Source organism: Stegodyphus dumicola, chromosome X2 (assembly GCF_044657685.1).
Source record: "Stegodyphus dumicola isolate Sdum_Otavi_A_Nest chromosome X2, ASM4465768v1".
NCBI lineage: Eukaryota > Metazoa > Arthropoda > Arachnida > Araneae > Eresidae > Stegodyphus > Stegodyphus dumicola.
Window position 1 is genome coordinate 41,596,868 of NC_140781.1, and position 14,529 is coordinate 41,611,396.

The following is a 14,529-nucleotide window of genomic DNA, read 5'->3' on the forward strand; positions in this document are numbered from 1 at the left end:
ACTAACTCAGGTTTAATTAGACTTTATTTCGGCTGACTAATTTAGGTTTCAGTTTGCAGGTTGAAGCTTTATGCAAGTATCTGCATCACTGACGTTACATAAGAACCCCCGTGCAAGGATTAATTTTGGAATATCACAGTTCACAGAAATTTAATATAAGCCTGCTACTATGTTTAGGATAGAAAAGAGAAATAACCACATTAAAGAAAGAATTTAATTTATTTAGAAATAAAACTATTAAAAAACTATTGCAAATGAAAGCTAGAATTTTCATTTTACATTTTTTTACCTTATATACTGCTGCTGCCATCTTAATGCACCGTCACTCCGTTATCATAGTCCACGTACGGCATTCAATCGCTGAACGCTAGTACTTCGACCTCAGTTCAAATCCTAGTGAAAGGGATGGTTGCATGAGCGTTTCCGCAGTTTTTCCCGCTTTTTATGTAGATACCAGCCAGTTTCCCTTAGGAAATTTTCAAAGAAGGTATCCCTCTTTAATATGCAAATAGCATTAAAGGTTCTAATAAAACACACGAGGGCTAACCTCGTGTGTTTTACGATAATCAAATAAACCAAACTACCCGCACCATCGGATTAAAAATTCTTAAAATTTATTTTTAGAGCTTATCTTGTTAAATTAACCATTCAGAAATAGTAAAATATGCAGTCGATGAAAATTTTAATTTTAATTTTGTCAAAAGTAAAAGGTCCATTCATGAATGGGTATTGTAGTTGATTTCATTTTTTTATTATTATTTGTCGTAAATAAAAAATAATTGAAAATTTGAAATTTTTAAAATTATTGCATTATTTAAAAGTATTTTTGAATAGAGTTGAAGTATTTTTTCAGATGCTGTTAATGAATAAAGAAGGCATAAGGCAAATTTAACTAATGCCATTAAACACGGAAATATATAGCAGTTTGTTTTCCTTCAAAATACTTTATATCGCAGAAATGTATTCTTGATTATTTATCAGCACTTTAACAATCTTCAGAATTTGCAGTTTTTTATACACCTTCCATTACTACTTTATTCAATTACATTGGAAAATTTGCAGCATTACAGCCGCTGCAAAAACAGTCTAAACTAAACAAACAAACAGAAAACCTATTTTGTAAAACCGTGGCAGTTTAATTGCTGAAGTTTGAAATATTTTAAGCAACAATCGCATGATTATCGGTTATCCTGATAGCTCTACAAAAAATGCAATTGCCATAATAAATTACAAAGAGGGAATTTCGTAAGGAACGTAAATAATTTCAAATTACGGTATGCCTCGATAAAAGGTGATTAGTGATATTAAAACATTTACTTTTTTCATCGAATTTCATTACTGTAATCATCTTCAATACGTGCTAACTCTTAAAGAAATGTAAACAATTTATTTTTTTATATGAGAACGGGATTCGGGGAAAAAGCTAGAGAATGGTGAAGAAAAAAATTAAATCATGTTTATGTTACTGAATTCGACAAGCAGGGAATTGAGAGAAGAGAAAAGTATTATTAAACTTGCTGTTTAATTTTCGTGGTTTTGAGGTTATCAGTATTATGGTAAAAGAAGGCAATAATACATTTGTTCTTCAACATTCACTAAAAATTAAAAAAAGAATTGCACTAGATCAATTACGAAAGTACGATAAGAGGTCACCCTGGTGCCAACCGATTTTACATAAGCCTAATTTACATTTCCTACAGCGATCATTTAACACAGCGTTTTTTTCGTCGGTCCCTAGATGGTCATAATTACACAAAACGACTGTATTTTGTTAAATAAAGAATATTACTTACTCTATTTCCTCCATAAAGGTAGACTTCCATGGTTTCTGGGCCATCAGAGTTATTAATTCTGAGAGATGACTGCATGAGGAAAACATAGTCTCTCTTCAGTTGGTCTACCTCTGCTTCTAGCTGACGCATTTGCCTAGAAAAGATAATAAACAATATTTGCTTTTATTAGTTAGATGCACGTTGGTCATTAATTAGAGTAATGAATTGAATAATCTCAAATAGAAAGTGAAGTATATTTCCAAGCTTGAGAAATTTATTCCTTATATCTCGCGAACGGACTGGCTGCATGGGCGTTTTCGTGGTTTTTCCCATGTGTAACGTGTATACGAGCCAGTTCCCCTTAGAAAGTCCTCCACGAAGGCATTCCTCCCCTTAGGCAGATATCCCTAGTGTGCTTTGCCATAATTAAATACACACCAACACCTATTCCTTATACTTTTCACTGAGCTTTAAACGAATAGATAAGTTCAAAACACGGAGAAATTGGTAATGTGAATGTTAATTTCCAGTAAAATCAGGCAGCTTTTTTTTTTTTTTTTTGCTTCCGAGCAGGAAATATGACAAATCAGGTAAGCCTTCGATTGGGATTCGAACCATGAATCTTTCAACTGCTAGCTGCATGCACTACCGCTTACTGCTTGTACTGAGGAAAGTGATAATTCTTTATAGTTTATTATATTCATTGTTATTTTTATACTGAAATTTTTTATCCATATTTTCATAATAATTCATTACTATCAGTATCATTGTATTGACATATTTTTATTACCGTATCATGCATAATTCAGAAAATATGCATTTATTATACGTATTTGATTTCTTCAGCTACCATAATCTTGGTATTATACTTTACATTATTGATTTCAAGAATACACTTCAGTTTAGTCTTTATTCAAAAGTTTAACAATTCTTCATTCAACGTGCTAAGTTAATTTCAACTAAAATTACATTTAACGTTTTATATAATATTATTGGGTAATATATTACTTTTCCTGCCATTTGTATAATTTTAATCAGTAGGTAAATCAGTAAGTTTGCCTGTGGTTCAGCTGGCAACTGAATACAGTTCAGCCCAGTTACGAGTGTATATTAGCTGACAGTTTATCGGTTCCTAGCATCATCGCCAGTACGACTATAGTAGACCCATAAGTATCGTACAACAATAGAAAAAATTGTTGGCCAGTTGGAGAAATCACGATTTATTTTACACTCCGTCGAATGGCCACGTCAGAATTTCCCGTCTTTCGGGTAAATATTTGACAGACGCAAACAAGGAGGAGGTGGATGTATTATGCTTTGGGGGATGTTCCCATGGGCGTTACAGTGACCAATGATTGTTGTAAAACACACCAAGAAAGACGAGAACACCGTCGCTGATTAGATCCATCCTATCATGGCTTCTGTCTTTACCCCTGGAAATGGACTTTTTCAGCAGGGCAGCGTTATCTCACCGGATATTAATTCTGCTGAACACATTTAAGATGTCACTGAGCATCAGCTCAGAGCTTATCAACTACTTCTTTGAAATATACAATAGTTACGTGACCTCTGCTTGCAAACCTGGTACAACCTTTCTTTACACACTTACCATGGATTTGTGGAATCCATGTCATGGCGAGATGAAGCTGTTTTGCAGAAGCAATACGGTATTAGGAGGGTGGCCGTAATGTTTAGGCTGATTAGAGTAAATGGTCAATTTAAAAAAGTATTCACTGCAAATATGCATTCCTACATTATGAACTAAAAAAAAAAGGCATTTTTGATTTAGGTAAAATCTTGCTAGTTTAACAGCCACATATATCGCATCATTTTAGTTACACTCAACATGAAAATATTGCTTATTGTGTAAAAAAGGAAAGAAATATACATAAAATAATATATGGAATATACATGAAAGAGCATTTATTCCTGCAACAATCCAACAGACATGGATCGTAGGAGAAAAAGCGACGCCTGCAGCTAAGCAAGAAGAAATATTTTCTCGACAGGATAAGCTGCAATAACAAAGGAAAAAGACTAAATTCATAACGCTTTTCCTTTAAATCATATAAGAATACTAGTTAGTATACTTATTTTAGCAACAGTTTGAGAACACCACTTCCAGAGTAAGGATAAAAAAAGTGGTGCTTGAAGATGATTTTAAAAAGATGAACGTCATTTCGCATTCAAACATAGAAGTGAAATGTGCTCGAAGCTTGAAAATTCCGTCGGTGATTTGAGAAAATGAAAAGTCTCAAGATATACAAAAGAAAAAAAATATCATCTCTTGATACCTGAAAATTTTGTTCTTTACATTTTGGGATTCCATATTCACGCGCAAAAATTCTTTCCGCTAACTGGAAAATTATGATTTTTAAACTTTGAACTTCCCCCCCCCTTACTAAACCGTGCAAATGAACTGTAATTTCTTAACACAGAAATAAACCAAATGAAACATCAGATGATTGGCTTGAATTATTTTATTAAGCACTATTATTTTATTAAGCACTTTTATTTTACTAAGCACTTATTTTATTAAGCTTGAATTATTTTATTATTTTATTATTATTTTATTAAGAATTATTTTATTATAATTAGGGCTATCTGCCTAGAGTAAGGGAGGCTTTCGTGAAAGATTTAAATATAAAAGAATATTGAATGATTTGAAAAGAAAAGCCGAATTCAGACATTTGAGCTTAAAGATCCGAATCCTTAATAAGAATATTATTTCAAACGCAAGTGATTCTACTAATGTCTTGAAAAAATTTGGTGAAATGATTTCTATTCGTGAACAGATTTGCTACACTACTAAAAGCATGTTATTCATCTTGCGATAATGCAAGCAGCTTACGAGAGCGGGGAAACTTCAGTTTACAGTCTATGCCCTCACAGAAGAATTTATCACCAAACATTTCAAGAACATTCAAAAATATAAAAATTCACTAAAAAGGTGGTTTATATTCAGACTCGAGATAATTTTAAGCTAAATGGTGACAACAAAATTACTAATTTAAAAATGAGCCCATCAGAATTCAAGATACAGGTATAAAAACCGTCTATATGAGAAAAACTTATAATAAATTATCGCTTTTCTCTAAGAATTCTGTAGTGGTGTAATTGGTAGTACGCCCGGCTAGCAACTGGAAATCCTTGGTTTTTGTACCGGGGAAACACAGCAAATTTTTTTTTAATTTAAGGAATAATCGCCTTTCCCGCAGTGGCAGGACTGGCAGGACATTCGGTTAGCAGATAGTTCGAATCCCAGCGAAGGCATAACTGATTTAGCACTTTTGATGCTCTAGTTAATTAATGTCTCTGAAAACAATACCACACTGTAGGAAATATTATCTAGTCTCATAATGTATATAGACAGATAATACGGATAAAACAGTGAAAATGTTCACGTAGGGAATTTTTTTGCCAATATATGCATTTTGAAATGGATTGTGAAATATAAAATATAACATAAATACGGAACTTTGTAGAGTTCACGTTTAAGTTTCCAACTCTTCGAACTCTATAACTTGATTATCGGTGATAACTATGCATCTTAACTAATATTAGCGAATTATTAGCGAACTATCGATAATGATTATACATTTTAATTTTTAATCTTCCTTTTGAATTTAAATGATATTGTAGATTAGTTCGAGAATTAAATCTTTTACATGTTTGCATATTTTAAAATTATTTTAAATTATTTTGGCTTTTTTCCTTTTTTTTGAATTTAAATTTGCTTTTTTACTTTTTTACTTTTACACGTATTTGTTAAGAATTTAAATTTGTTTAAATTTAAATTTCATTCCTTGCAGCAATGGCGCAAAGAATATTTAATTAAATATGTATTTAAATTTAATTTTTTAATTAAACTCAATTTATTCTTATGAAACAATTTTCTGTAATAAGGATATACTACTTAAGTTCGCTATTATGAATTGGACAAGATAAAGTTTACCTTCATTATCGATTCTTTACTGACGTTTCAACTTGAGTAGTAATTTGCAAATATAATGCTGATTTTTTGGTGTTTGACTTCTAAATTAATAGTTGTATATGGAAATTAAAAATAATTCCTAACTTTACATTAGAGTTACGATCTCTTATATCAGTGTTCCCAATATAATATGATGGGAAAATCCAGCCAGCTTCAGCAGCAAAAACTGTGAAATCCTGAATTTTGAATTAGAATTTTTGCTTTTAATGAGCAATTGAGTTAAAAAAAAAGGGAACAGTTTAACGAATTATAAATGGGAGAATTATGCTTTATTTAAATGCTAATAATAAATTAGCAGCATTTAAATAAAGCATAAATGCAGAAAAGCCATAAAGACAATTTTATATTTAAAATCCGCACGTGCGGTTTTTAGCGATAAAAGAGCAGTTAATTTATATCTCTTGTTAACGCTTTCAGAATTTTATTTCATTTGTAAAATAGTAATATTGTCTCGCTATTTTACATAAATTTGAAGAAAATTAACGATTTTCCGTTTAACCTGTCTGATATTAAATCGATTAAGTTTTTATATCAAAAAGTTGATAGTTCGACAGCTTACGGTTGTTTAATAAATCCAAAATTCAAAAACTGATAATTTTCATATGTTTTGGAGAAAAAATTTATTATCCATTGCGTTTAAATATCGACGCTGTCCATATTTTTTTGCATGCTTAAACCCGCTTTTGATTTTTTTTTTTTTGAAAAGAATTCAGACTTTCTAATATGAGCAACTCAGTCCTTTTAGACTCAACTCAGTCTGGAATTAGCTACATAAGGAAGGAGAGGAGCGACAGGAATAATATTAAATTCGAAATATATTTTTTTAAATTTCCTACGAAATGCGGTTTGAGGATGATTCGTTTACTGCACCTCACAGATTTGAATTGCAACAAATGACTTATTTTTTCAACTCAAATTTGTGATACAGTAAATGAATCATAATAATTTATAAAGCCATTTAAGCAAATAAAAAATACATACAAAATGCAGATACCAAATAAGAAACATTACGAACTTTTGGCTATTTCTTTCTTGTTGCGGAAGAGGATATTTCAAATAAAAATTCCTTTTATAGTCTATCTTCATTTCTGTGGCTGCCCAGGGATTTTTATTTGAATTATTTCTCAGACGTAAGTGACAAGAATAACACCCCTGTTGTTTCCTTAGGCTAGGTACTTGCATTTAGACACATTATTTTGAGATTTTTCAAAATTAGTCCTTACAGCTAAAAACAGATGAGTCGAAAATAACAGACTGTCATGAAGCAAATCGTCGGAAATTATAGGAAAGGATAATAGTGAAGCGAATCTACATATACGGCATTAAATCTTTGATGATTACAGTAAAGTAGTTATGTAAATTCTCATTCTCATACTCCGTCATTAAAGGCAAAATAAAGTATGAAGAAAGTCTTCGTAAATATTCTCGAAGCATCCACATATCTTACACTTTACACAGAAAATTGCATCTGCATAGCTTAAATGCAAATTTGTAGAAAACGCTGATTTAAGCACTTTCGATTATTATAACACACTGTTATTTAAAAATCAGAGTTAAAACTTTTTTGTGGAGGTTGTGGGAATTCCTTTAATTCATCTAACAGTTATTTTATTTTAAAGCAACTTTCCTTTTATTCTCGTTTTCAACCCAAACTTTCTTGCCAGAATGTTAATAAGCTAGCGCGCGTGTATTGTATTCAAATGAGGTAGAAAGCAGCAGCGGTTAAGGGTATAAGGTATTTCTCCCGCCTTCCTTGGCATGCCTTCGTGGTGCATTGGTCTGCAGGTTGGACGCGTATTCCAGAGGTCCGCAGTTCGATTCCTGGCGAAGGCGATTGTTCATTTTTCATCTTTCCGGTTTTTCCAATTAACCTAATGGCTCTACAGTGGCTCCCGAACTATAAGGGAGGTGGATGATGATTCTTCCCACCTAGGATTTGAAGATTGGGTCCCCTAAAAAAAACCTAGTCGCACTTTAAAAGGTGGAGTATATAAGGTATTTCTCCCGAATTCCTTGGCATACCTTCGTGGTGTGGCGGTCTGCACGCTGGGCGCGTATTCCAGAGGTCCGTGGTTGGATTCTCGGCGAAGGCGTTTGCTCATTTTTCATTTCTCCGATTTTCCCAATTAACATAATGTCTCTTACAAGGGAAGGTTTTGGAAAGTGTTTTTAAAGTGCGTTATACCTGCTTGATGCCACATTAGTACCGCTGATTTACTAGCAATTAGATTTCTGTGGTTTTGAGTGCTTCTAGCCATTTAGCTTGTTTACGCCGACTTTTACGAGTCAGAGCCTACCTGCGCGTTAAATAACCTGTGAAAGGCCTTTAGGCTAATTTAAATCTACTTTATTTTATGTTCCTTGTTACTTTTTGAGTTAAGCCAATAAGCTTTAATGGCCTCTGTAAGCACGAGTCGGTGCTATCAGTGAAAGTTACATTGAGTTAACAAAGAGTGCTTTACGCTCTTTTCTGGACTTTGTCGTACTTCAGGATAATGCCTCACACAGTTTTCTAACATCTCGTTAGTTTATACTTGCAAATAAAAGACGGTTTAAGACAGAAAAGACGGGAGAGACGCTATAAGGTTTAAATTTCGTGACATTTCTCCGCATAAATGTGTAATACTCTTATATTACTTCTCATACGAAAAAAAGTAGGAAACGCTACGTTTTGAATTTTGCCAGGTGCAGCGTATTATATTATACCAATCTATAGTTGCTGTTTTATATGTTACATTGTCCACAGACTCCTTACAAACTTTCCTATTAAATCATTTGCAGTATTGAGTATCAAAGATAACGTAATTAATCATGCACGAACTTAACATTGACTTGGATTCGAACATTTCTCAGCTCAAACATCTGTAGTTCATCTAAGATAGTTGCCATCTTCGGATAATTTCTGTTGTTTCATAAACATTCATGGAACTTTGTTGTTTCACTCATGGAATCCTATTGTTTCACGAGTTTATGAAAAACAAGTGTCATTAAGAAGTCTGCTAGAGGAACATTATTGGTGAACAAAAAAAAAAAAAAAAAAAAAAAAAAAAGCGATCTGACCAGTGTTACTTTCACAGTTAACAGTGTGTTTTTAATATTTTTATAACTAACTAGTTCACGGCCCTGAAATTCTGTGTACTCATTACGATAACTTTGGTGAGGTATTTGATCTATTACTTTATGTTTCAGATTACTTCGTCACCAGTATAAAATTGTAATATATACTGCGCAAAGCATTATGGGTAAAGAAATCACTATGTTTAGCTGATTTTTTTTTTTCAGATTAGAATGGAATTTCAGATTAGAATCTGTAGTTAAAATTACCTACCTTAAAAATAATTTTACTATATGTTTTTGAAATATTTTATTTTTGAGATCCTCAAATAGTTCATTTTTTAACAGAAAATTAAAGGTAATTCTTTTGTGCGAAATGCACAATAGTTGGGCATTTTATAATCATGTAAGAATTTTACAATTGATCAAAATATTTTGAAATGACAACAAACGGTTTGGAGAAATCATGCGCACAAGCAGGAAAACTATAGATTTGAAAAATCTTAACTTAGAGATATAATAACCTCCAAATACATATTATTTTTTTAATATTGATAAGAAATGGTAAAATATATAATGATAAGTCTGTAAGTATGAATAATTATATATTAAGACAGTATTGTTTAGACAATTACTATAATTTTAATTGAAGCAATGAAAAGTGAGGAGTTGAAATTTTCAGGGAAAAAAAAAAAAAAAAAACAGAAAAATCACATTTTTACGAAATCTTAATTGAAAAAGAAATTACTTTAGATTCTTGTTAATACATTATTTTCTTAAAATTAGTAAATATATAGGTTTATGTTCGTATAAAATTGCACACAGATGTATTTAAAATTTATTTCAAAGAATTCAGTATCGAGAATTTGTTGAACCAGCTGGCTCTTTAAACAGAAAACGCTTAGAAATATTTTTTACCATCACTTTGGCTCTAAAGTGAATTTTTTTCATGGGATTTTTTTAAAATGCTTGTAAAATAGCTAACTTTAATATAAAAGCACAAACCATTGCAATATATTTGAGTCATTTAAAGGTACTCGACCCTTTAAAAGATATTAAAAACACTTACTGATGTTTATGTTCCGTGTTCTTTTTTTCTTGCTGCAGCATCTTCGACAACTTTAGCACTTCTTCATTGAGAAATCTGTTGTGGTTCTGTAAGATGCGACACTTCTCCTGAAGACTTGAACTGTTTCCTTTATGTACAGGTGATTTCCTGTTCGAAAGCAGAAGTACTCAGTTCTCTCTGCCCCGAGAGGCAGTTACTAGACGCAGTTACAACAAAAGCCAAGAATTCATTCAATGCGAATACAAATATTACGCAATAATAATTCACTATTTTTGCGCTTATTTGAAAAGTAGCTTAAATGCATTAAAAAAATATATATTATTTAGCTAAATAAAAGACAAATTTACAGTATAGCAATGATTTATTCGTTCTTTCTTAAGTTTAAAATTAATGCATCATCTGTTGCCTTAATTCGGCAGAATTTAATTGCATTTAAACAAATGTTTACATAAAAAAAGCAAATCATTCAAATAGCAAATAATTCAAATGTTATTCTGAATTACATGGTGTATTTTACAAAGTTTAATATTACATAAGGCTTGATAAGAAAATATCGTATTACAAAATATTAATTAGAATAATCTTCTTAAAAAGTCACCTTCTTCTATTTAGTTAGTATTCATTCACATTAGTTTTGTAATAATATTTTGATTAACAACATTTCCGAGGACCTGGGTTCAGATCTTAGACACAGTACGAAAGTCTGTGGTGTTCATGCCTTACCGGTACTGTTTCGTTGGGAAAGGGCATTTAAAGTCTGTTGTTATGAAAGCTCTCAAGAGAGACTGCTAGTAAGGGAAAAGGAGTGCGAGACCCTCAGACTCCATGCCCGATCAACGTTGCTTTCTATATGAACAAAAACGTACCGTTGTCACTAGAGCTGAAGGTCTGTGACCAACTACAAACACAAAAGCACTCACTCAGGGATAGTGCGTGCCCGAGTAACAACAGCATTTTGACATGAACCTTCGAATTTCTGTTATTTTTCTAATCGTTTGAAAATAGAGTCGATTTAAAGAAGTTCTGCATTTTAATGCGAAAAGTTATACGGGTGAGTAATGTTAAAAGTCGGGTAAATATGGTAACATTGGAATAACTGTGACTTTAAAAACGAGAAGGAAAGTTTGTATTTTGGCATTATCATGATAAAGCGTCTACGCTTGTTTTCCTAAAACTTCTCTATTCTCAATGGCTCCCCCTCAAAAGCTTTATTAGCCACTTCAAAATAAAAAAAATGGATTTACTTTTTTTCCCCTTCTATTCACAACGACCAAGTCACTGATAATTAAAAAATGGGAAAATCACCACTTTCGTATTCAATTTTATTCACTGTCATCTTTGTTTGAGATTCTGCCATACTCAAAGCACTTGAAATATTTAAAAACCGCAAACCAACTTGAAGCATCACTTCCCTCCTTCGCCCCCCCCCTCCTTGTCATGGGAGGAGCGGAGGGACTGAAATCGAAAACTGAAGGAGACTATCTTGATTTAATTAAAAAAAAATATATATCCCTGAAGAATTTATCCATTAGTAAATCAATTAATAAGACGTTTATTAGAGGGATTTTTATTTGTTCAAAAATTTATTTTGGACAACTAGCAATTGTTATTTTCTTTATTCCACGAAAAGCATTATTTATTCTAAAAAAACTCTGTAAAACAATGCACATTCGCCTGTATTTCACGCCAATAACAACAACAAAATTCTAGTTAGTAGAAAGAAATCTAATCTAAATCTTTATTATAATGGAAGCAACCGTCAATTTTTGGTTAAATGCCAGTGGTCAAAAGAAGTTATTACAGACGCACACAATTGCTAAAATGACTAACGTATTTTACCTTCTCGAAGCTAGATTTCTAGCTATAAATTTAGTCTAAATTTAGCTTGCTATAGATATTTTGCTATAGAGTTTTGATGCGGGTTTGATGGGTAAAGGTATAAAATAAAAATTATATAAAGTGCGCATTTCTGCTTAAATTTTAATTTTTAAATTTTTAAATAATTATAAATATCTCTATCACATACAGATGAAATATAGTTTACATGAATAATTTCTCTTCAGTTAGAAGATTAAATTCGTATTCTACGTGTATCATTAATAATTGGAAGAGCTCAAAGCGCCGACAGCAATTCTTATTAACTATCTCTACATGAATTGGCTACTTCGCACCTGCGACCTCTTTTTGAAATCGAATTCACTCACCAGATGGCGTCCCCATCTGGGTTTTCGGCTGATCGAAGCCTATCCTCCAGCTCATTGACTAGTAAAATTTTCTCTTCTATGATGCTCTTGTAGGCGGACTCACGGTTCAGGGCCTTCGCTAAGTCGCACTTCGTGCACCTGTGAAGATTCAAGCGTTAGCAATAAAGATATATGGGATGAAAGAGAATTTGATGACAAAAATCTGGTTACTTTTAGCCAAAGTAAAATAAATAGTTGGCACGGCACAACATCAAGCCAAATTTATTTACATTCGTGAAACCATAAATATCTGCATAAGTAATAAAATCCTAATATCCGGCAAAAAATACGCTTTTAGAGTGGAAAAACCTGATGGTACAGTTTTATAATTTCTTTATAATAACCGGCGTGAGCTCAAAAATGCCGTTAGCATTAACAGTAAATTAGTCATCATATTTTTTTAGAAGATTTTCTGCATAATAGAGAAATTTGAAAATGCGCAAATAGACATTCACGGTTTCTTACTGGATAAAAAACGGGTCACATTCATAAAAATTCAAAGAAAATATTAAATATTTAAATTTCGCTTCGTGATCTAAAATGCAAATTATGTAGCTATCGTTTCAGATTGTCACGGACCTTTGGCGAATAATTTTGACTGAGACAGATATTTTTGAGTTTCAATTCATTTACTTTTCAATTGAAATAGTACACAAGAGCATGAAACGGAGAAAGAGAGGAGAATAACTCAATTTTTTATTGAAATAAAACTGCATTGTGAGAATAATTTCTCATTGAAAGAAAACTCATATTGTGCACAAGATTTTAGAAGGAACAATAATGCTACAGGAACTGTACTGAATAATTACTTATTTTAAACGAGAACGCCAGGAAAACTAAATTTGAAAGCTTCTACGGTTTTGTATTTTTGTGCAACTAATTAATTATCCTGGAGAATTTATAACATTACTTCAAGTCCATTTTGAAAATTATGCGTTCAGTTCCTAAGTTCTATTGTTAAGACAATCAGTTAAGTTTTCAATTCCAAAAACTCTAAATACTTAGTTTTTCAGGTACCTAAACTTTATATTTATTTTTGAAGTTATTACGGGGCTTTACAATTTTTGCAAATTATTCTTTCAGTATGGAAGAAAGCTTGAAATAATTTTTTTTGTGAATTAGCAGTTATTAACCATTTTAAATTAAAAACAAATTTTGAAATTGGCGTTTTTACATTATGAAAGGTATACCTCTAATTACTTTTATGAATTTACTAAAGAAATAATATAAAATAATGATACTTCTATCCCATTTGCAAACGGTTAGGGGGGGAATAAGCTATTTAAACAATATTCCTACATTCTTTGGTGAATATCAATTTGTATTAATTTATTAAAATATTAGAATCAGCAGAAATTTATCAGTGCTTTCCAATTCATTAATTTGAATGATAAAAGATCTGAAATATATTCCTAAAATAATAGCATTAACAACATTTTCATGTTATACAGTCAAAATCTTTAAATAGGTGTCAAAAGTTTTGACTAATTACAAAAGTATTGAAGCAATTAATATTTTAACACGTATTAATGACAAACAAAACTCAAAACAGTTACTGTTCTCATTCGTCCGTTTTACTCCTTTAACCCTTTTTTTAAACATGACATTAAGTTACTAACATGAGTTCTGCCTCCAGTTCTTGCAAACGGACCGAAGCGGAGCAGTCACTTGTTCCAACGGCTGAATCACTGGAGACACTCGTTCCAGACAAAGAGCTGAAAATAGTTTTAGAGTAATTCAGAATATGAATGAGAAGGATATTAATGAAAACACAAGTTACACAATAATTAGATAAATTGGCCATGGAAAATATCTACTATGGTTTCAAGTCTTCAACCGGATTTAAGGAAACTGGAAAAATGAAAATTATAATGCATATATCTTTCATATAAGTTATTGTTAAAGTAAAATTTATGACGAAAGGAATAATTTTGAAGTTACATGTGGATTGACTTTCTGATGTTATGTTTTGAAGCAATTTAGAGTTTAATAGCATACATTTTGTAATAGTATAACAAGATGAAGTAAAGCTTGAGGGCGTTAGATAAAATACTGTCTATATACTTGGTATGATTTACAACTAAATATGAGGGAAATAGAGAGAATGAAGAATAAAAAATGTATATCTAATATTCAATAAACAATCGATCAGTAAATATGTGGGCTGAGTTGTGGAAGATTTGAGTTCTTTAAAAATGATACTAATTTAAAAGTTTTTTTTGGGATAAGAATTACAGGCTTCGTGCTTATATCTAGGTATCAACGAAACCTGTGTTCATATTGATAAAGTTATAAAGTTTCCAGATCTAATTTTTTTTAAAGTTTTATGCTTTAGGGACGTTTGAGTATTTTATTAGTTTTGATTTCGTTTGTAGTTTATGGACAAACTGAGAAAAT

General features: G+C 31.6%; 1 protein-coding gene across 7 annotated transcripts in view; it reads right to left on the bottom strand.

Annotated features, from left to right (window-relative positions):
• LOC118183197 (uncharacterized) overlaps positions 1 to 14,529 on the bottom strand; it is a 509,384-nt gene that overhangs the window by 173,709 nt on the left and 321,146 nt on the right. For 6 of the 7 annotated variants that reach the window (XM_085809465.1, XM_085809466.1, XM_085809463.1 and 3 more), the window contains 4 exons: positions 13,752 to 13,847; positions 12,094 to 12,231; positions 9,890 to 10,036; positions 1,794 to 1,926 (listed from right to left, as the gene is read on the bottom strand). In XM_085809465.1, coding sequence (XP_085665591.1) covers positions 1,794 to 1,926; positions 9,890 to 10,036; positions 12,094 to 12,231; positions 13,752 to 13,847 — 514 coding nt within the window. The remainder of the gene's footprint in view (positions 1 to 1,793; positions 1,927 to 9,889; positions 10,037 to 12,093; positions 12,232 to 13,751; positions 13,848 to 14,529) is intronic. The other variant, XM_085809467.1, reaches the window with a different exon arrangement.